This window comes from Ammospiza caudacuta, chromosome 27, assembly GCF_027887145.1.
Source record: "Ammospiza caudacuta isolate bAmmCau1 chromosome 27, bAmmCau1.pri, whole genome shotgun sequence".
Lineage (NCBI taxonomy): Eukaryota > Metazoa > Chordata > Aves > Passeriformes > Passerellidae > Ammospiza > Ammospiza caudacuta.
The window spans coordinates 6,699,784-6,722,266 of NC_080619.1; the positions used below are offsets into that span (position 1 = coordinate 6,699,784).

The following is a 22,483-nucleotide window of genomic DNA, read 5'->3' on the forward strand; positions in this document are numbered from 1 at the left end:
TGAGGTCTCTGGAAAATTCACCCCAAACCCCGTGGAGATTTCTGGATTTAATTTATTTTTTAGGGCTTTTTTGGGGGGGATTATTTTTGTTCTTTTTTTTTTTTAATTTCTTTCCCTTTTCCCCGTTTTCTCTTCAGCTGTCGGGGTCAGATGTTCCTGCTGGATGTGGATCCAGGAATGAATGGACGGGAATTGGATTGGGAGGGAGATTCTGCCCTGAAAATTGGGGGAAAAAGGGAGATTCTGTCCTGAAAATTGGGGAAAAAAGGGAGATTCTGCCCTGGAAATTGGGGAAAAAAGGGAAATTCTGTCCTGAAAATTGGGGAAAAAAGGGAGATTCTGCCCTGGAAATTGGGGAAAAAAGGGAAATTCTGTCCTGAAAATTGGGGAAAAAAGGGAGATTCTGCCCTGGAAATTGGGGAAAAAAGGGAAATTCTGTCCTGAAAATTGGGGAAAAAAGGGAGATTCTGCCCTGGAAATTGGGGAAAAAAGGGAAATTCTGTCCTGAAAATTGGGGAAAAAAGGGAGATTCTGCCCTGGAAATTGGGGAAAAAAGGGAAATTCTGTCCTGAAAATTGGGGAAAAAAGGGAGATTCTGTCCTGGAAATTGGGGAAATTTGGGAATGGGAGGTTTGGGAAAAAAGGGAGATTCTGCCCTGAAAATTGGGGAAATTTGGGAGATTCTGTCCTGAAAATTGGGGAAAAAGGGAGATTCTGTCCAGGAAATTGGGGAAATTTGGGAATGGGAGGTTCGGGAAAAAAGGGAGATTCTGTCCTGGAAATTGGGGAAATTTGGGAATGGGAGGTCCGGGACAGAGCGGGATCTGCCAGCAGGGGGAGGCGGAGGCTCCGATGAATCTCCGGATTTAGGGAATTTGGGAATTCCTGGAGAGGGGAACGCAGTGGGATCGGGAAATTTGGGAATTCCTGGGAGCAGGGAATTCAGGAAATTTGGGAATTCAGGAAATTTGGGAATTTCTATAGAAGGGAACGCAGTGGGATCAGGAAATTTGGGAATTTCTATAGAGAGGAACGCAGTGGGATCAGGAAATTTGGGAATTTCTATAGAGGGGAACGTAGTGGGATCAGGAAATTTGGGAATTCCTGAGAGGGGAATGCAGTGGGATCAGGAAATTTGGCAATTCCTGGGAGCAGGGAATTCAGGAAATTTGGGAATTTCTATAGAGAGGAACGCAGTGGGATCAGGAAATTTGGGAATTCCTGGGAGCAAGGAATTCAGGAAATTTGGGAATTCAGGAAATTTGGGAATTCCTGAGAGGGGAACGCAGTGGGATCAGGAAATTTGGGAATTCCTGGGAGCAGGGAATTCAGGAAATTTGGGAATTTCTATAGAGAGGAATGCAGTGGGATCAGGAAATTTGGGAATTTCTATAGAGAGGAACGCATTCCAAGGGCTGGGACCCCTCGGGACCCTCGGGTTGGATTTTCTCCCCCTTGGATCCAGGAATTGTCTCCCCCTGCTAGAGCAGGGCCCGGCAAACCCCAAATTCCCGGGAATTTCTGGGAATTCTTGGGGATTCCTCCTTTTTGTGCCGCTTTCCCACCCCAATCCCCGCAGACCCGGGGATCCCACAGGGAGCTCTGTCCCGCTCGTGGATTTTGGGGTTCGTTTTCAGCCAGGAAAGGCGGAATTCTCCCCCAGGACAAAGCTGGGTTGGGTTTTCCATAACATTGGAAATTTCAGGCCCGTTTTGGGCCCGAACCCCTCGGTTTTGGCTGAGCTGAAAGCCCCTCCTGATGAAAGAAATGCCATTTTTAAACCGTTTCCTCCGGGATATTTGAATCCCCCTCTGGCAGGAAAAAACTCCAATCCCGAATTCCCAACGCTGCAATTCCCTGGAATTCTCTGCGTTTTCCCTCCCTGCAGCCTCCAGCGGTGCCACAGTTCCCTGCTCAGGATAATCCAGGATAATCCGATTTTTAAATGCTGAAAAACCCCAAAATGAGCCACCAACAATTTGTGTTCCTGGTTTTCCCAAGCCGTTTTTCCTCCTCAATAAATCCTCCAGCGTTCCAGGCCGCTCTTCCAAGGATTCCAGAATCTGGGATGGTTTATTTTTTTTTCCTTTTTCCCGCTCTTCAGCTCCGCTCTGTATCGGATCATTCTGAGAATTTATGAACTTCCTTTCTGTGGAAGAAGATTAAAAATTCCAACCCCTCTCGCCGGTCTGGCCGTGTGCTGTGAGATGCTGGGATCCTTTCCCAAAGAATAAAAAAATGCGGGAAAACGGGGAAATTTGGTTTAAAGGGCAGGAAAATCGAGGCTGGGGTTTGGTTGTGGTTTTTTAATCCTTCGATTTCCATTTTTGCTGCACTCAGGGAATTCCACAGGGAGGGGAAACTCCAAGGGTGTTCCCTCCTTTCTGCACCTGTCAATTCTGCTTTATTCTCCCAATTCATTTTGCTTCCTTCCCCTGTTTTATTTTGCTGCTTTTCCCCCCGTTTTGTTTCGCTTTTCCCCTATTTTATTTGGCTTTATTTTCCCACTTTACTTTGCCTTATTGTCCCCATTTATTTTGCCTTTCCCCCCCCCTCCCCCCCATTTATTTTGCTTTTTTTTCCCCCATTTTATTTCGCTGCTTTTTCCAATTCTATTCCTCTGTGGAACCCGCGCTTTTCCCGGGAATTCCTCCCCGAGAATTTGGGATTTAACCCGAGAGGTTGGGATTTAACGCAGGAATTTGGGATTTAACCCCGAATTTGGGATTTAACCCGAGAATTTGGGATTTAACACGAGTGTTTGGGATTTAACCCGAGGGTTTGGGATTTAACGCGGGAATTTGGGATTTAACCCCGAATTTGGGATTTAACCCGAGGGTTTGGGATTTAACCCAAGAGTGTTTGGGATTTAACCCGAGAGTTTGGGATTTAACTCCAGAATTTGGGATCTAACCCGAGAATTTGGGATTTAACCCGAGGGTTTGGGATTTAACCCGAGAATTTGGGATTTAACTCCAGAATTTGGGATTTAACTCCAGAATTTGGGATTTAACCCAAGAGTGTTTGGGATTTAACCCGAGCCACGTTTTGGGGAGGCGGAGCCAGGAGAGGGCGGCGGAGCTGCCAAAATCCCCAAATCCGGGACAAACCTGGAGCCAGCGGGGCTGGGAACGGCTCCGGTTTCTGTCCCGGGGCTGGGAATTCGCAGGAATTCGCAGGAATTCCCCCTCTTTGTGCCGCTTTTCCCTCTCCAATCCCACCCAACCCAGCGATCTGTCCTCGCCTGCTCCCCGGGGCTCTCCGCGGCGGAAAATCACCGGGAGCGTCCCTGCCAAAAACCCGGGATGGGCCCGGGTGGATCCGGGATAATGCCGGGATGGGTCGGGGATGGGTCCGGGATGGGTCCGGGATGGGTCCGGGATGATCCCGGGATGGGTCCGGGATGGGTCCGGGATGATCCCGGGATGATCCCGGGATGGGTCCGGGATGGGTCCGGGATGATCCCGCGATGGGTCCGGGATGGGTCCGGGATGGGTCCGGGATGGGTCCGGGATGGATCCGGGATGAGCCCGGGATGATCCCGGGATGGGTCCGGGATGGGTCCGGGATAATGCCGGGATGGGTCCGGGATAGGTCCGGGATGGGTCTGGGATGGATCCGGGGTGATCCCGGGATGGATCCGGGGTGATCCCGGGATGGGCCCGGGATGGATCCGGGATGGTCCCGGGATGGTTTTGTCCCGGTGGAAGCCGCAGGAGCCCCCGGGGCAATTCCCCCTTTGGATTGTCCCGCTCGGAGCGGCCCCAGGGCGGGGAAATGTCCGGGGGGAGCCGGAGAGTCCCGGGCTGGGGAGGGGGAAAAGGATCCCCGAAAGGAATTCCCTGACAGGATTCCCTGATAGGATTCCCTGACAGAATTCCCTGATTTTCTGGAGGAATTCCCTGACGGAATTCCCTGCAATGATTCCTTGCAATGATTCCCCGACAGGATTCCCTGTCAGGATTCCCTGAAATGATTCCCTGACAGAATTCCCTAAAACAATTCCCTGTCAGGATTCCCCGACAGAATTCCCTGTCAGGATTCCCTGCAATGATTCCTTGACAGAATTCCCTAAAACAATTCCCTGTCAGGATTCCCCGACAGAATTCCCTGTCAGGATTCCCTGCGGGATCCCCTGCGATGATTCCCCACAGGATTTCCTCTCAGAATTCCCTGATTTTCTGCAGGGATCCCCCGGCGTTCCCCCGGCCCGGAGGGACCCAGGGCAGGTCCCGGGATGGCCCCGAGCTCCGCTCTGCGACAGAAATTCACCAAAAGCGGCAAAAATCCCGACTTTGGGGCTCGGGACAGCGCGGCGCGACCGCGGCTCCTCCCGACCGCTGGAATCCCGGCGGCGCCTCCGCATTCCGGGACGCTTTTAATGAAAAAGCGCCCGAAGCGCCGAGCGCTGCCCCGCCGGGTTTGGCTGTCCCGGGCGGTCCCGGGCGGTCCCGGGCGGTCCCGGTGTCCCGAGGTCGCCGCCCCGGTATTTTTGGTGGTTTTGCTGATTTTGGTTTTTTTATTTTTGTGTTTTCGGTGTTTGTTTTATCTCGGCGGCTCCTGCGGCCCCCCGATAGCGCCGGGGCCCGGGCGGGGCAGCGCTGGCACCGCCACCCTGCAATTCCCGGCCCGGTCCCCGCAATTACCGGGGGGCCCCGCCCGTGCCCGCCGCTATTTTGGGGACAATTCGGGCGTTTTTCTCCCTCGGCGCCGCTCCTGGTTTCGGGAGCAGAACCTCCCGCTGCCCACACGGGCCCGGTTACACAAGCCCGGAGCGGGCCCGGGGGGGGCACCGCGGTTTTTGTCGCTTTTTCCCGATTTGGCAACTTTGGGCAGCTCCCCCCGCCCCTCGGAAAGGGGGCGCGGCCTGCGCTGGCCCCGCCCCTCCGCGGCGGGGAGGCTGCGCCGCCATTGGCCGCGCGGGCGATGACGTCGGCGCACTGCGGCGGCTCCGCGCGGCCCCGGCGGCGTCGCTTTAAAGGGGCCGCGCTCGCGGCAGCGCCGGCGGCGGCACCGGCCCCGAACCGGCCCCGAACCGGCCCCGGAGCGGCCCCGAACCGGCCCCGGAGCGGCCCCGAGCCCGGGCTGCCCCCGCGCCGCCCCCGCACTCTCCGGCACCGGGGCGGGCCGGGCGCTCCCGGCAGGTTCCGACCCGGTAAGGAGCGAGAGGCGGCACCGCGGCGGTACCGGGAGATGCCGGATCCGCAACGGCTGCTGCCGGTACCGGCGGGTGTCCCCCCGGCTGGACCCTGCCGGGATGGGATGGTGCCGGTACCGGGGGTCCCCACCCGGCAGGATCCTGCGGGAGCCGAGCGGATGGTGCCGGTACCGGGATGGTGCCGGTAACGTTGGACCTGCCGGTACCGGGGCGGCTCCTGCCGGTACCGGGAGGTCCTGTTTCGGTTGGACCCTGCCATGACTGGGGCCGATGGTGCCGGTACCGGGGCGGTCCCCACCCGGTTGGACCCCGCCGGTACCGCTGCGGCCGCTGCCGGTACCGGAGGTGCCACCGGGGCACGGAGCGGCCGCGATTCGGCCCCGCCGGTACCGGGAGGAGCCGCGGAGCTCGGGGAGGGGCCGTGCCGGTACCGGAGCCGCTGCCAGCCCGGTGGCACCGGGGGATCCCCGGCGGGATCCGGGACCGGGGCCGGATCCCCCGAACCGCCGCGTTCGGGGCCGAACCGGGGCTGCGGTAACGCCGCAATTCCCGGCAGCAAAAACAAACCCGGTGAAGCCGGAGCAGCCCCGTTACCCGAGGTGACCCGGGGCTGGCGGGACCCGCTCCGAGCGCTCCTTACCGGGAATTCCCGTTAATTCCCGTTAATTCCCGCATTTCCCGCTCTTTCGGGTTTAATTCCGGCGGCGGCGCGATCGTGTCCCGGTCCCGGTTCTCGCCCCGCTCGGTTTCCCGGGAATTCCGCCCCGGAGCTGGAGCTCGCTCCAGGGCAGGAGCTGGGTCGGAGTTCGGTAAAAACGCGAACGTTCCGCGCACCGAAATTTGGGGTTAAAAACCTCCGCACCGGGCACGGGCAGAGAGCGCCGGGGGCAGAATCCTCCCGGTATCCCGGCACGAACCGCACCGGGAAACGACCCCGGCATTTCCCGGCGCTTCCCCACCCTCGGCCCGAACTCGGGGAGGGGAAACCTCGATCCCTGGGCCGTTTTCCCGTTTGTTTCCCGTCCCTTTTTGGGGGAAAACGGGGCCGCTTCTCTTCCCGGGGAGCCCCTTTTATTTACGGGAAGGCGCTCGCGGCTGCCCCATCCCGCACCGAAATCCGGGATTCGCTCCCACCGGGATTTCCCTGCCCTTTGCCCAATCCCGCACCGAAATCCGGGATTTTCTCCCTCTGGGATTTCCCTTCCCTTTGCCCCATCCCGCACCGAAATTCGGGATTTTCTCCCGCCGGGATTTCCCTGCCCTTTGCCCAATCCCGCACCGAAATTCGGGATTTTCTCCCGCCGGGATTTCCCTGCCCTCTCCCCAATCCCGCACCGAAATTCGGGATTTTCTCCCGCCGGGATTTCCCTTCCCTTTGCCCCATTGCAGTTGGGGATTGCAGAGCCCTGGCCGAGCTCTGCTTTGTCGGGGAGGGATTTCCTTGCCCGCACCCCGAGGATTTTGGGGGTTTTTGGGATACCCGGAGCCCCTCCAGCGCTCAGAGGATTTCAATCCCGAAATAACCCACGGGAACCCAATCCCTGAATAACGCTGGCTCTGGGGCCTGTTTTGATCCCATTCAGCGCGAGTTTGGGACAGGTTTGGGGCGGGTTTGGGATTGTTTTTGGGACAGGTTTGGGGCTGATTTTGGGCCGGGTTTGGGGTGGGTTTGGGGCCAGGTTTGGAGCTGATTTTGGGGTGGTTTTGGGACAGGTTTGGGGCTGTTTTGGGGTGGTTTTGGGACAGGTTTGGGGCTGATTTTGGGCCGGGTTTGGGGCTGATTTTGGGGTGGGATTGGGGCCAGGTTTGGGGCTGATTTTGGGCCGGGTTTGGGGCTGATTTTGGGGTGGTTTTGGGACAGGTTTGGGGCTGATTTTGGGGTGGTTTTGGGACAGGTTTGGGGCTGATTTTGGGGTGGTTTTGGGACAGGTTTGGGGCTGTTTTGGGGACAGGTTTGGGGCCGTTTTTGGGGCAGTTTTGGGACAGGTTTGGGGCCATTTTTGGGGGAGCAGCTCCTGCAGCCGCATCTGGGGATGCTCCGAGCTCCTGCCCCTGGAACATTTCCCAGTCCCTTGGGCCCAGAGGTTTTTTTGGGGCAGTTTCACTCCCCGTGCCCACCCCAGTGTCCCCAGGGCTCTGTCCCTCCCTCCCAGCACCACGGACCCTCCCTGAGCCTTCATCCCCAATTATTTCCTCGCTGCTGGCAGTGACCAAAGCAGTGACCAAAATTCCAGTTCCTCTTTCCTGTTCAATCCCATTTTTTTTTTCCCCCTTTGGAAGCCGCTCCCAGCCCGGCTGTGGCGTTTTTTGGCTCCAGATCCTGTCTGTAAATAAACCCTGCAGTTCTGATGGGCTTTTTTTAGCAAATAAACACGCAGCGTGCGGCTCCAGGCCTCACAAAAAAGGGATTTTTCCACGATTTCCACCCCGGGCTCCGTTTCCCTGTGCCAGGTGCCGCAGGGTTTCTATTGCAGCCGAGTCACGGATGGAGTTTGTGCCCAAAATAGCCGGGAGCGGGCTGGGCTCCAGCGCAGTGCCCACAGATCCCCTTCCCGCAGAGCCCCGCGATCCTCCCGGCCCGGCAGTTCCCCGATTTCCACCCGCAAAGTGAATTTTGGGAAGGGTTCCCTCGCCGGGGACCACCAGGGGTCGGCAGAATTCCGCTTTGGTTTCACTCCCGGAGAATTTCTGCGTTTTGGAATTACCCTGGGAGAAAATCGGGGTGGGGGGGGTGGAGCAGGGCCGCTCTTCCGAGTTTTTTTGTTATTCCCAAATTCTTGTTCTCTTTCCATTTCCTTTTCCCTTTCCTTTCTCTTTCCCTTTCCCTTTCCCTTTCCCTTTTCCTTTCCCTTTTCCTTTCCCTTTTCCTTTCCCTTTTCCTTTCCCTTTTCCTTTCCCTTTTCCTTTCCCTTTTCCTTTCCCTTTTCCTTTCCCTTTTCCTTTCCCTTTTCCTTTCCCTTTTCCTTTCCCTTTTCCTTTCCCTTTTCCTTTCCCTTTTCCTTTCCCTTTTCCTTTCCCTTTTCCTTTCCCTTTTCCTTTCCCTTTTCCTTTCCCTTTTCCTTTCCCTTTTCCTTTCCCTTTTCCTTTCCCTTTTCCTTTCCTTTCCTTTCCTTTCCTTTCCTTTGCAGTTTTTCTCTTCCCGTTTTTATTTTCCTGCCGTTCCCTCGCTCCCCTTCACGGGCATTCAGGATTTCTCAGAGGTTTTACTCTCCCCTCGTTCCCCCAGGCTGGACAGAAGCTCCGGGGCTCGGGAATTGCCCGGGATTGACGGAATTCCCTCTTTCCCGCAGCCCTGGGCCCGGGATGGTGCCAGCATGAGGAGGTGCTGCCAGGCCGTGGGGCTGCCGTGCCTGTTTAAGGTCAGTGCCACCGTGCCCGGGTCACCGCCGCCACCTCGGGGGCTCCCCGAATTCCACAGTTCCGGAATTCCAGCCTGGAGCGGCCGGGAAGGGCCGAGGGGAGCGGGGGGTGCCAGGCCGGGGTTCGTGATTTGGGGTTCATGGGATGCCCTGAGCCGGGAGGGGTCCCCAGGATGGCCCAGCCCTGCCGGACACCCCAGAATCCACCCCGGGCACCCCTTGGGCCTTGGGAACGGGAACATTCCCCGGCTCGTCCCGCCCTCTGGGGGAGGAATGGTCCCTAAAACGCCCCCTGGACCCCTCAGGCTGTCACCCTGTCCCAGAGGTGGCGCAGGACCAGGCCGGGCTGTCCCTCTGTCCCTCCCGTCCCTCTGTCCCAGCTCAGGCGTGCCCAGGTGTCCCCCCCGTCCCTGAGGTGGCCCTGGAGGAGCAGACCGTGCTGTCCCCCCGGTGTCCCCCCTGTCCCTGAGGTGGCCCTGGAGGAGCAGACCGTGCTGTCCCCCAGGTGTCCCTCCTGTCCCAGCCCGGGTGTCCCCGGTCCGAGCCCGCCCCGGCTGATCGCGGAGCTTTTCCCCAGGGCGGAAATTCGCTGATCCGGGCGCGCTGTCCCCTCCCGGCGCGGTGACCGCGGTGCCCTCGGGCCCGGATTAGCCCCGGGCCGATCCCGATCCCGTTATGGGCGGGATGAGGCTGCGGGGCCGGGCTGGCACGGGATTAACCCCTCCCGGCCCGGGCTGGCACGGGATTAACCCCTCCCGGCCCGGGCTCGGGGTGCGGCCGCCAGGTCCCGGGGCCAGCGGGGTTTGTCCTGCCTGGCAGGGACTGGGAACGGACGGTGACAACAAGAGCCGGTGACAGCGGGGTCTGTCTGTCTGTCTGTCTGTCCTACACCCCAATGACACCGGGGTCTGTCTGTCTGTCTGTCCATCCCACCCCCCACTGACACCGCTGTCTGTCTGTCCCACACCCCAATGACACCGCTGTCTGTCTGTCTGTCTGTCCATCCCAAACCCCAATGACGCCGGGGTCTGTCCCATACCCTAATAACACCAGGTTCTGTCCATCCCACCCCCGAACAACGCTGCTGTCTGTCTGTCTGTCCGTCCCACATGCCAACAACACCGCTGTCTGTCTATCCCACCCCCCAATAACACCGCTGTCTCTGTCTGTCTGTCCATCCCATACCCCAATGACACCAGTGTGTCTGTCCATCCCACCCGCCAATTAACACCGGTGTCTGTCTGTCCCAGACTCGCCAGTAACACCGCTGTCTGTCTGTCCATCCCACCCCCCACTGACACCTCTGTCTGTCCGTCCCACCCCCCCACTGACACCGCTGTCTGTCTGTCCATCCCACCCCCCCACTGACACCGCTGTCTGTCTGTCCATCCCACCCCCCAATAACACCGCTGTCTGTCTGTCCATCCCACCCCCCACTGACACCTCTGTCTGTCCGTCCCACCCCCCCACTGACACCGCTGTCTGTCTGTCCATCCCACCCCCCCACTGACACCGCTGTCTGTCTGTCCATCCCACCCCCCAATAACACCGCTGTCTGTCTGTCCATCCCACCCCCCACTGACACCTCTGTCTGCCCGTCCCACACCCCAATAACACCGGTGTCTGTCTATCCCACCCCCCCACTGACACCGCTGTCTGTCTGTCCGTCCCGCACCGCAATAACCGCGGGTTCCGTCCGTCTGTCCGTCCCCGCGCAGGGCGTGGGCGCGGCCGGCCCGCGCGCGCCGCGTTTCCTGCTGGTGTTCGACTTCGACGAGACCATCGTGGACGAGAACAGCGACGACTCGGTGGTGCGGGGCCGGGCGCTGCCGGAGCGGCTGCGGCAGAGCCCCGCGGCCGGCGGCTACAACGAGCACATGCGGCGCGTGCTGGCCTACCTGGGCGAGCAGGGCGTGCGCCCCGCCGAGCTCCGCGCCGCCTACGAGCGCATCCCGCTGGCGCCGGGCGTGGCCGAGCTCTTCCGGCTGCTCTCCAAGCACCGGGAGCCCTTCGAGCTCGTGCTCATCTCCGACGCCAACACCTTCGGCGTCGAGGCCAAGCTGCGCGCGGCCGGCGCCCGCTCGCTCTTCCGCAAGGTCTTCAGCAACCCGGCCGGGCCGGACCGGCGCGGCGCGCTCACGCTGGGGCCCTACCACAGCCACGAGTGCCCGCGCTGCCCGGCCAACATGTGCAAGGCCAAGATCCTGGCCGAGTACCTGGCCGAGCGGGCGCGCGAGGGCGTCGAGTTCCAGCGCGTGCTCTACGTGGGCGACGGCGCCAACGACTTCTGCCCGGCCGGGACGCTGACGGCGGCGGACGTGGCGTTCCCCAGGAAGGGCTACCCCATGCACAGGCTGATCCAGGAGAGCCAGGAGAAGCAGCCCGGCGCGTTCCGGGCCGCCGTGGTGCCCTGGGAGTCGGCGGTGGAGGTGGCGCGGTACCTGCAGGAGCTGCTGCGCAAGAAGTGCTGAGCGAGGGAGGCGGCTCCGGGCCCGGCTCCATTCCTGGGACGTTCCTCTGCCTTTCCTGGCTCCGTTCCCGGGATGTTCTCCCGCCTTTCCCAACTCCATTCCCGGGATCTTCCTCTGCCCTTCCCGGCTCCTTTCCCACCTCCGTTCCCGGCTCCGGGCCCGGTCCCATTCCCGGGATGTTCTCCCGCCTTTCCCGGCCCTATTCCCGGCCAGTGAAGCACTTTCTGCCGGCCCTGGCCCTGCCCGGCCCCTGCGCCCTTCGCCGACCTGGTGGGGATTTCTGGGGGAAGTTTTTGCTTCCTTCCCCTTTTGACCTCAAAAGAATTCCTAAATATCCAGCAGCCACCTCCCCACGGGCTGGGCACGTCCTTGCTCCTGCCATCCTCCCCTGGCCGTGGGCTCTGATCCCACTGGGAATTCCACCTGGGAAATCCCTGATCCCACTGGGAATTCCACCTGGGAAATCCCTGCTCCCTGGGCTCCTGATCCATTGGGAATTCCATCTGGGAAATCCCTGATCCCACTGGGAATTCCACCTGGGAAATCCCTGCTCCCTGGGCTCCTGATCCATTGGGAATTCCACCTGGGAAATCCCTGATCCCACTGGGAATTCCATCTGGGAAATCCCTGGTCCATTGGGAATTCCACCTGGGAAATCCCTGATCCCACTGGGAATTCCACCTGGGAAATCCCTGCTCCCTGGGCTCCTGATCCATTGGGAATTCCATCTGGGAAATCCCTGATCCCACTGGGAATTCCACCTGGGAAATCCCGGATCCTGCGGGGCCCCTCCTGCCCCAGGGAGGGTCAATCCCCCTGACCTGGGCACCCCCGAGGTTCCCCAGTGCCCCCGGGGTCACTTCTGGCACCGGGTCCCCAGAGGCCAAACCCTCCCCTCCTCCCCACCGCAGTGTTAATTAATTAATTAATTAATTCCCCCTTCTAATTGCACTCTTCAGGGCCACCTCCAGGGGTTGGCTCCTCCTGGATCTATCCCGGGTTTATCCCGGGTTTATCCACAGCCTTACCGGCCCCCGAGGGCGGCCCTGGCTCCCCCGGACCCGGCAGGAACCGACCAAAGCAGCCCCGAGTCTGTTCCTCCTCCCTCGGACTGTGCGGAACTCAAAGCCATGGAATTAAAGACACAAATCCGTGTGAGACGGACAGAGCTCTGTGTTGCGGACAGACAGACAGACAGACAGACACAGCTCTGGGTGGGACACAGCTCTGGGCTGCACCGAGGGGGCTCCTGCTCCGGATCCTGCTCCGGATCCTGATCCTCGGGCCCTGGAGGTTGGGGCACGGCGCTGGAGCAGCAGGGTGGGCAGGGCATGGACGGGGCACGGACAGAGGATGCTCGGGGGTGGAATTCTGGGGCTGGAGCATCCCTGGAGCAGCAGGGTGGGACAGGGGATGGGCAGGGGATGGGCAGGGGACACTCTGGGATGGGGTTTTGGGGCTGGAGCATCCCTGGAGCCCCCGGGGACAGCGAGCTCTGCTCTGTGCCCAGGGTCCCGTTCTGGGTTGGGATCCAGGACTGGGATGCGGGGCTGGGATCCAGCACAGGGATCCAGGGTTGGGATGCAGGGTTGGGATGCGGGACTGGGATCCAGCACAGGGATCCAGGGTTGGGATGCGGGACTGGGATCCAGCACAGGGATCCAGCACAGGGATCCAGGGCTGGGATCCAGCACAGGGATCCAGGGTTGGGATGTGGGGCTGGGATCCAGCACAGGGATCCAGCACAGGGATCCAGGGTTGGGATGCAGCCCGGGGATCCAGGGTTGGGATGCGGGACTGGGATCCAGCACAGGGATCCAGGGTTGGGATGCGGGACTGGGATCCAGCACAGGGATCCAGCACAGGGATCCAGCACAGGGATCCAGGGTTGGGATGCAGCCCGGGGATCCAGGGCTGCCCCCAGGATCAGCTCCCTCCCTGCCGCGTTCCCAGCTCGGTGTCCTCGGTGTCCTCCTGCCGCGGGCCGGGGAGCGGGGACATCACTGAGGGATGGGGACACGGACACGGAGCCGCATCTGGGGACAGGGACACGGACACGGAGCCACCGCTGTGGGATGGGGACACGCACACGCGGAGCCACTGCAGGGGACAGGAGCGGCTGTGGCACCGCTGGGCATGGCAGGGGCTGGGCCAGGGGACCCAGGGGGTTTGGGACCCTCTGTGTCTTTCTGCAGGGGTTTGGGACCCTCTGTACCCTTCTTTGGGGGTTTGGGACCCCTGTACCCCTCTCCAGGGCTTTGGCACCCTCTGTACTCTTCTTCAGGGCTTTAGGACCCTCTGTACCCCTCTTCAAGGATTTGGGACCCTCTACAAGGGTTTTGGGACCCCTGTGCCTCTCTCCAAGGGTTTGGGACCCCCTGCACCCCTCTCCAAGGACTTAGGACCCCCGTACCCCTCCCCAGGGGTTTAGGCCCCCCTGTACCTTACTACAGGGCTTTGGGACCCCCTGTACCCCTCCCCAGGGGTTTAGGCCCCCCTGTACCTTACTACAGGGCTTTGGGACCCCCTGTACCCCTCCCCAGGGGTTTGGGACCCTCTGTAAGGGTTTTGGGACCCCCTGTACCCCTCCCCAGGGGTTTGGGACCCTCTACAAGGGTTTTGGGACCCCCTGTACCCCTCCCCAGGGGTTTGGGACCCTCTGTAAGGGGTTTTGGGACCCCCTGTACCCCTCCCCAGGGGTTTGGGACCCTCTGTAAGGGGTTTTGGGACCCCCTGTACCCCTCCCCAGGGTTTAGGCCCCCCTGTACCTTACCACAGGTAGCTCTGCGGGGCCCACGGGGGCTCCTCTGCGCCCGGTGGCGGTGGCAGGGCCGGGTCCCCAGAGCCGGGCTCGGCCGGGGGTGGTGGCGGCAGCTCGAGGTCATCGGGGGCTGCGAGACCCCAGAAGGGGTGAGGGGCTCCGGAGGGACGGGGACGGGGCACACGGTGCCCCCCGTGCCCCTGTCACCGCCCCGGGCACCGGGCACTCACCTGGCGGCGGGAGCTCCGGCGGGGGCACGGCCAGGTGCGCAGGGGGAGGGGGCAGCAGGTGCCCGGGGAGGGGCGGCGGAGGGGGGATGGCAGCGCCAGGCGGGGGTGGCACAGCAAGGGACGGTGCCATCGGGGGTGGCACAGGAGGGGACGGTGGCACAGCAAGGGACGGTGCCATTGGGGGTGGCACAGGAGGGGACGGTGCCATCGGGGGTGGCACGGGAAGGGACGGTGCCATTGGGGGTGGCACAGGAGGGGACGGTGCCATCGGGGGTGGCACGGGAAGGGACGGTGCCATCGGGAGTGGCACAGCAAGGGACGGTGCCATCGGGGGTGGCACAGCAAGGGACGGTGCCATCGGGGGTGGCACAGGAGGGGACGGTGCCATCGGGGGTGGCACAGCAAGGGACGGTGCCATCGGGGGTGGCACAGGAGGGGACGGTGCCATCGGGGGTGGCACAGCAAGGGACGGTGCCATCGGGGGTGGCACAGCAAGGGACGGTGCCATCGGGGGTGGCCCTGGTGGGGACGGTGCCATCGGGGGTGGCACAGGAAGGGACGGTGCCATTGGGGGTGGCCCTGGCAGCGGTGGCGGGGCAGGAATTCCGTCCCCAGGAGCTGCCGGAGTCCCGCTGGAGCTGGCGGGGGGAAGCAGCAGGGTCAGGGTGGGGGTCCCTGTGTCCCCACGCTGAGCACAGGCAGTGACCCGTGCCAGGACAAGGTGGCACCGTGTGGCACCTGCAGCTGGGCAAACCCTTCCCCACCCCCTGCCCCATTTCCCATCACTCCCATCATTCCTATAATTCCCATAATTTCCCATCGTAATTTCCCATCATAATTTCCCATTATTTTCCATCATTTCCACTGTTCCCCCTCTCCCTAAAGGACATCCTTGCCCTGTCAGGGCAGCAAATCCCCCAAACCCCCATTTTCCCCCCAAACCCCCATTTTCCCCCCAAACCCCCATTTTCCCCCCAAACCCCCGTTTTCCCCCCAAACCCCCGTTTTCCCCCCAAACCCCCGTTTTCCCCCCAAACCCCCGTTTTCCCCCAAACCCCCGTTTTCCCCCAAACCCCCGTTTTCCCCCAAACCCCCGTTTTCCCCCCAAACCCCCGTTTTCCCCCAAACCCCCATTTTCCCCCCAAACCCCCGTTTTCCCCCAAACCCCCGTTTTCCCCCAAACCCCCGTTTTCCCCCAAAACCCCCGTTTTCCCCCAAACCCCCGTTTTCCCCCAAACCCCCGTTTTCCCCCAAACCCCCATTTTCCCCCCAAACCCCCGTTTTCCCCCAAACCCCGAGCACGGGAGCCGCCCCGGTACCTGGGGGGCAGCGGGGAGGAGCCGCAGGAGCCGCTCGGGAGCTTCCCCGCGGGAACCACGGGCGGCTGCACCGGCTCGGGGACACGGCTGCTCCTCCTGAGGGGACCACTGGGGTCACTGGGGTCACTGGGGTCACTGGGGTCATTGGGATTGATGGGATTGATGGGATGGGATCAATAGGATCAGTGGGATGGGGTCAGTGGGACCAATGGGATCAATGAGATTGATGCGATGGGATCAGTGGAATGGGATGGGATGGGATGGGATGGGATGGGATGGGATGGGATGGGATGGGATGGGATGGGATGGGATGGGATGGATGGATGGGATGGGATGGGATCAGTGGGATAGAATCAATGGGATCCATGGGATTGATGGGATGGGATCAATGGGATCAATGGGATCATGGGGATCCATCGGATCGATGGGATCCATGGGATTGATGGGATGGGATCAATGGGATCATTGGGACCCATGGGATCAATGGGATCCATGGGATTGATGGGATGGGATCAATGGGATCATTGGGACCCATGGGATCAATGGGATCCATGGGATTGATGGGATGGGATCAATGGGATCATTGGGACCCATGGGATCAATGGGATCCATGGGATTGATGGAATGGGATCAATGGGATCATTGGGACCCATGGGATCAATGGGATCCATGGGATTGATGGGATGGGATCAATGGGATCATGGGGATCCATGGGATCCATGGGATGGGATCAGTGGGTTGGAATGGGATCAATGGGACAAGATGGGACAGGACGGGTTGGGATCAGTGGGATCCATGGGATTGATATGGGATGGGATCAGTGGGATGGGATCAATGGGATCAATGAGATCCGTAGGATCAATGGGTTGGGATCGGTGGGTTGGAATGGGATCAGTGGGATGGGATGGGATCAATGGAATCCATGGGATCAAGGGGATCAATGGGATGGGATGGGATGGGATGGGATGGGATGGGATGGGATGGGATGGGATGGGATGGGATGGGATGGGATGGGATGGGATGGATGGATGGGATGGATGGATGGGATGGATGGATGGGATGGGATGGATGGGATGGGATGGGATGGGATGGGATGGGATGGATGGATGGATGGATGGATGGGATGGATGGGATGGATGGGATGGATGGGATGGATGGGATGGATGGGATGGATGGATGGGATGGGATGGGATGGGATGGGATGGGATGGGATGGGATGGATGGGATGGGATGGGATGGGATGGATGGGATGGGATGGATGGATGGATGGATGGATGGATGGATGGGATGGGATGGATGGGATGGGATGGGATGGGATGGATAGGATGGGATGGATGGATGGATGGATGGGATGGATGGGATGGGATGGGATGGGATGGGATGGGATGGGATGGGATGGGATGGATGGGATGGATGGGATGGGATGGGATGGGATGGGATGGGATGGATGGGATGGGATGGGATGGATGGGATGGGATGGATGGATGGATGGGATGGATGGATGGGATGGATGGGATGGGATGGGATGGATGGGATGGATGGGATGGGATCCACACCACATGCCACCACCCCCTGGTGACCCAGCAGTCCCAGTCTCACCCCAGTGTCCCCGCAGCCTGGGCCGAGGAGGATTTGGTGCTTTTGCGAGCCAGGGTGCCGGTGCGGGACAGCTGCGTGCTGGTGTCCTGCGGCACGGGACACGGGGACACACGGACACGGGGACACACGGGGACATGGGGACGCATGGACACAGGGACACACGGACACATGTGGGTGCCGCCCCTGCCCGAGCAAGAGGCACCGGGGGCCGCGGGAGGCACCGGGGCGGCCCCGAGGCAGCAGCGGCACCGTGGGAACCGCGGCAGCGCCCGCCCCGAGGCCTCCGTGGGGTTTCCGGTGTGGGGGAGGATCCGTGGGGCGCAGAGGCCTCTGAACCCTTTTGTGGGCGCCTTTCAGAGCTGGGAAAGGCTCCACGGGGCTCTGAGGCTCCCAAACTCTTCCTGTGGGGGGTTTCTGCAGTGGGGCAGGATCCGTGGGGCTCCCAAACCCCTCCTGAGGGGGTTTCCGGAGTGGGGCAGGATCTGTGGGGCTCAGAGGCCTCCAGAACCCTTTTGTGGGCACCTTTCAAAGCTGGCAAAGGCTCCACGGGGCTCTAAAGCACCCAAACCCCTCCTGTGGGAGATTTCTGCAGTGGGGAGGGTCCATGGGGCTCCCAAACCCCTCCTGTGGGGGTTTCTGCAGTGGGGAGGGTCCATGGGGCTCCCAAACCCCTCCTGTGGGAGATTTCTGCAGTGGGGAGGGTCCATGGGGCTCCCAAACCCCTCCTGTGGGAGATTTCTGCAGTGGGGAGGGTCCATGGGGCTCCCAAACCCCTCCTGTGGGAGATTTCTGCAGTGGGGAGGGTCCATGGGGCTCCCAAACCCCTCCTGTGGGAGATTTCTGCAGTGGGGAGGGTCCATGGGGCTCCCAAACCCCTCCTGTGGGGTTTGCAGAGCTGGCAAAGCCTCTGTGGGGTGCCAGGCCCCCAAAGCTGAGCGGGCACGGACAGACCCCGTTTCTCCATGGAGGAGGGGTCAGAGCCACCCGTGCCCCCCTCAGGGCACGCTTGGGGACACTGGGGACACCGGGGACCGATGAACGCCACCCAAGGGCCCCCACCTTGACCCCGTGGCCCACGCCGTCCAGCACGCTGAAGCTGAGGGGTCTGCGGTAGTAGGGCTCCAGCACGGGGGGCTCCGGCGGGGGCAGAACCTTCTGGAAGCTCAGGCACCTCCTGGTGACGGTCAGGGCGCCAATCTCGCGCCGCGACACCTTCTCCTTGTGGATGTCCACGCTCTGCCGAGGCGACACCGTCCCCAAAGTGCCACGGGGCCCTCAGCAGCGTCAGCAAGCTCAGAGTGCCCACAGGACCCCTCAGCAGCGTCCCCAAGCTTTAGGTGGCCACAGGACCCCTCAGCAGTGTCCCCAAGTTTTAGGTGGCCACAGGACCCCTCAGCAGTGTCCCCAAGCTTTAGGTGGCCACAGGGCCCTGCAGCAGTGTCCCCAAGCTTTAGGTGGCCACAGGACCCCTCAGCAGCATCCCCAAGCTTTAGGTGGCCACAGGGCCCTGCAGCAGTGTCCCCAAGTTTTAGGTGGCCACAGGACCCCTCAGCAGTGTCCCCAAGCTTTAGGTGGCCACAGGGCCCTGCAGCAGTGTCCCCAAGCCCTGGGCGCCCATTGGGATCCTGCAGCAGAGTCCCCAGGCTCTGTGTCCCCAAACTCCAGGACCCCTCAGCAGCGTGCCCAAGCTCAGGGTGGCCACTGGGAGATTTAGGGACGCTTTGGGCTGGGCAGGTGTGACAGGGAAAGAAAGCCCCGAGGCCGTTCCTGGGGCTGGCCCTGCATTCCCAGTGCTCGGGGGCTCTGCAGCCCCTCGGAGCCGCCCACAGGCCCTGTCCCCAGCCCTCCCCGGTCCCCTCGGTCCCACCTGTGCCACGCAGGCGACATCGGCCTCCAGCTGGCGCAGCTGGGCCGCCTGCAGGTCCATGAGGCGCAGGAAGGCGCGGGCCAGGCTGCTGACCTGGTAGGTGACGCTGGCCAGGGACTGCGTGCTCAGCGCCATCGTCTCCTGCAGCGCCCGCCGCTTGTCGCCGGCCTGCGGGGACACAGCCGGGGCCGTGGGACGAGGAATCACCGCCGGACCCCGAGTGGGGACACAGCCCGGGGCCGTGGGACGAGGAATCACCGCCGGACCCCGAGCGGGGACACAGCCCGGGGCCGTGGGACGAGCGCTCCCTGCCCAAGCCCGCGGGGTTTCCTTCTGCTTTCCAAATGCCTCAACTTCCCCCGGGCCCGGCGGCGGGGGATGCGGGGATTGCCCGGGTCCCACCGGGAATGAGGGCCCGGGAACCCGCCGGGAATGAGGGGCCGGGATTGCACCGGGAATGAGGCCCGGGATTCCTGTCAGGAATGAGGGCCCGGGATTGCACCGGGAATGAGGGCCGGGATTGCACCGGGAATGAGGGCCGGGATTGCACCGGGGATGAGGGCCCGGGATTCCTGTCAGGAATGAGGGCCCGGGATTGCACCGGGAATGAGGGCCCGGGATCCCACCGGGAATGAGGGCCGGAATTGCACCGGGAATGAGGGCCCGGGATTGCGCCGGGAATGAGGGCCCGGGATTCCTGTCAGGAATGAGGCCCGGGATTGCACCGGGAATGAGGGCCCGGGATCCCGTCGGGAATGCGGGCCGGGATCCCGCCGGGAATGAGGGCCCGGGGGCTCCAGGGCTCACCGAGTGCCCGGGCCAGCCCTGGGGAGGGGACAGCCAGAGAGAGGGGCTGCGTGTGGCACGGCCGGGGTGGCAGCGGCAGTGCCGGGGCTCTGAGCCGTGCTGAGCCGTGCCAGGGCTCTGAACCGTGCCGGGGTTTGCTCTCAGCCGTGCCGGGGCTCAGCTCCCGAAATAGCTCCGCTCATTTCCCCTCGGTTCTGCCCCGCCGGCTCCGGGCCCCGCGATGGCGGAGCCGCCTCGGGGCCGGCAGGAGCCACGGTGGGCACACGGGGAGCCCTGCCCGGCTGGGAGGGACAAAATGGGCATTTTCCTCCTGATTCCATCTCCTAAAATCCTGTTCCGGTCCCCGGTGAGCCAGGCAGGGTGAGGAGGATGAGGAGGGCAAGGAGGATGGGGATGGGGACGGGGACGGGGACGGGGATGGGGATGAGGAGGACGAGGAGAAGGAGGATGAGGATGAGGAGGACAAGGGGAATGGGGATGGGGATGAGGATGGGAAGGATGAGGATGAGAATGGGGATGGGGTGAGGATGAGGACGAGCACACCAGCGCAGCTTCACGCTCGCCCGCACGCACAGGCCCCGCCAGGTGCCACCTCCCAGCCCCTGCGCCCCTCACCTGTCCCCAGCCCCCTCCCGGGGCTTCTCCAGCCTTACCAACCACCCAGAGAACCCCCCCGCACCCCAAACCCGCCGGGCGCTGCCGCGGGGGGCACAGGACCAGCCGGGGCACCCAGCGGAGAGCGGCGGGAGCGGAGCCAGGGGATGCTCGGGGCAGCCGGGCCCCGCTCCAGCATCGCCCCCGGCCCGGCCCGGCCCGGCTCAGCGCGGCTCGGCCCGGCCCGGCCCTCACCTGCAGGTAGTTGCTGTGGCAGTACTCGGCCACCCTGAGCAGGTTCCCGTGCTGCTCCCGCAGCCGCTCCCGGCCCGCGGGGATCTCGCTCAGCCGCAGCCGCTCCAGCTCCGACATCGCCCCGGTCCCGTCCCGTCCCGGCCCCGGCCCCGGCCCCGGCCCGGCCCCACTTCCTCCCGGGCGCGATTTGAAGGCGCTGCCGGTGCTGACGCAGGGCCCGCGGGCGCCGCGGTGTCCCCGTTCCCCCCCGGGACACCCCGCCCTGCCCGGGACAGGCGGCGAGCGGCGGGGAGGGCGGCGGGGAGGATGGGAAGGGTGTGAGGCACGGGAACCGGCATGGAGCGCCGGGAGGGAGCCCACGGGGATCCTGAACCCAAAAGGATGCGGACCCCTAAAGGATCCCGACCCTAGAAGGATCCCGACCCCAAAGGATCCAGACTCCAGAAGGATGCAGATCCCAGAACGATGCAGACCCAAAAATGATCCCGACCCCAGAAGGATCCCGATTCCACAAGGATGCAGACCCCAGAGGCATCCAGAGCCCAAAAGGATGTAGATCCCAAAAGGATCCCGACCCTGAAAGGATCCTGACCCTAAAAGGATCCTGACCCAAGAAGGATCCTGACCCTAAAAGGATCCCAACCCTAGAAGGATCCCAACCCCAAAGGGACCCTGACCCCAAAAGGATCCAGAGCCTGAAAGGATCCTGACCCCAAAGGATCCAGACCCCAAGGGATCCAGACCCCAGAAGGACCCAGACCCTACAATCACCCTGACCCCCATCTGTGCCACCGGTGAGCCCCGGTGAGCCCTGGTGAGCCCCAGTGAGCCCCGGTGAGCCCCGGTAAGCCCCGGTGAGCCCCAGTGAGCCCCAGTGAGCCCCGGTGAGCCCCGGTGAGCCCTGGTGAGCCCCAGTGAGCCCCGGTGAGCCCCGGTGAGCCCCGGTAAGCCCCGGTGAGCCCCGGTGAGCCCCTGTCAGGGCACAGCGCGTCCTTGGCCCTGCGCGTTCCCATCCCCGCAGGAAATTCGCGCTCGGGAAGCCCCGGCGGCCCCGGCTCCGCTCCCGCCCCGCCCCAGGTGCTGCCCCGGCGCCTCCCGGGCTCCGGCCCAGCCCCGGCCCGGCCCTTCCTGAGCCCATCCCGGGGAAGTGATGGATTTCCTGCGATCCCGCTCCGAGCGGCACCGGCGGCTCCCGGCCCGACCCCCGAACGAACCGGGGGGAACCGCCGGGACCCCCGGGGTCAGTGCGGGGTTAATGCCGGGGTCATTCCCGGGGTCATTCCCGGGGTCAGTCCTGGGGTCAGCCCTGGGGTCAGCCCTGGGGTCATTCCCAGTGGTCACTCCTGGGGTCACTCCCAGGGTCACTCCTGGGATCGTTCCCAGGGGTCACTCCCGGGCATCATTCCAAGGGTCATTCCCAGAGGTCACTCTCAGTGGTCACTCCAAAGGTCACTCCCAGGGTCATTCCAAGGGTCATTCCCAGGGGTCACTCTCAGTGGTCACTCCCGAGTTCACTCCCAGGGTCACTCTCAGTGGTCATTCCTAGGGCCACCCCCAGTGGTCACTCCCAGAGGTCACTCCTGGGGTCATTCCCAGGGATCACCCCGTGATCACTCCCGTGGTCACTCCCGTGGTCACTCCCAGGGTCACTCCCGTGGTCAGTCTCAGTGGTCACTCCTGTGGTCACTCCCACGGTCACTCCCGTGATCACTCCCAGGGTCACTCCCGTGATCACTCCCAGGGTCACTCCCAGGGTCACTCCCAGGGTCACTCCTGTGGTCAGTCTTAGTGGTCACTCCTGTGGTCACTCCCATGGTCACTCCCGTGGTCACTCCCGTGGTCACTCCCGTGGTCACTCCCGCCTCTCGGGCAGCACTCGGCCACTCCCCGGGCAGTCCCGGGGGTCTCCCCGTCTGTCCCGGCCGGACCCCCCAGCCCCGCTGCCCCCCCGGCCCCATCAGGCCGGGCTTTGTGGGCCGGGCCGGGCTTTGGGGCTAATTCCCAACACCTGAGCGGCTTAGGCCGCTGAGTCCATTATCGGCTTAGCGGCAAAGACATCTGCT

At 62.5% G+C, this 22,483-nt stretch overlaps 2 protein-coding genes across 3 annotated transcripts; one reads left to right on the plus strand and one right to left on the minus strand.

Annotated features, from left to right (window-relative positions):
* The first annotated feature begins 4,992 nt into the window (after positions 1 to 4,992).
* Positions 4,993 to 11,569, plus strand: PHOSPHO1 (phosphoethanolamine/phosphocholine phosphatase 1). 2 transcript variants are annotated; one of them, XM_058820568.1, is made up of 3 exons: positions 4,993 to 5,155; positions 8,449 to 8,517; positions 10,236 to 11,569. In XM_058820568.1, the coding sequence occupies exons 2-3, from the start codon at positions 8,473 to 8,475 to the stop codon at positions 10,986 to 10,988; spliced, it is 798 nt and encodes a 265-aa protein (XP_058676551.1). In that variant the 5' UTR covers positions 4,993 to 5,155; positions 8,449 to 8,472; the 3' UTR covers positions 10,989 to 11,569. The 2 variants fall into 2 exon arrangements, with proteins under 2 accessions (XP_058676551.1, XP_058676550.1); XM_058820567.1 differs by having other exon boundaries at positions 5,019 to 5,155; positions 8,385 to 8,517.
* A 1,236-nt stretch (positions 11,570 to 12,805) lies between these two features.
* Positions 12,806 to 20,582, minus strand: ABI3 (ABI family member 3). The gene is made up of 8 exons (XM_058820693.1): positions 20,421 to 20,582; positions 18,765 to 18,932; positions 17,957 to 18,133; positions 16,898 to 16,983; positions 15,299 to 15,394; positions 13,980 to 14,617; positions 13,762 to 13,879; positions 12,806 to 13,024 (listed from the first exon to the last, which is right to left on the minus strand). Coding segments are annotated over exons 1-8 (1,401 nt in total). The 5' UTR covers positions 20,538 to 20,582; the 3' UTR covers positions 12,806 to 13,023.
* Between the last annotated feature and the right edge of the window lie 1,901 nt (positions 20,583 to 22,483).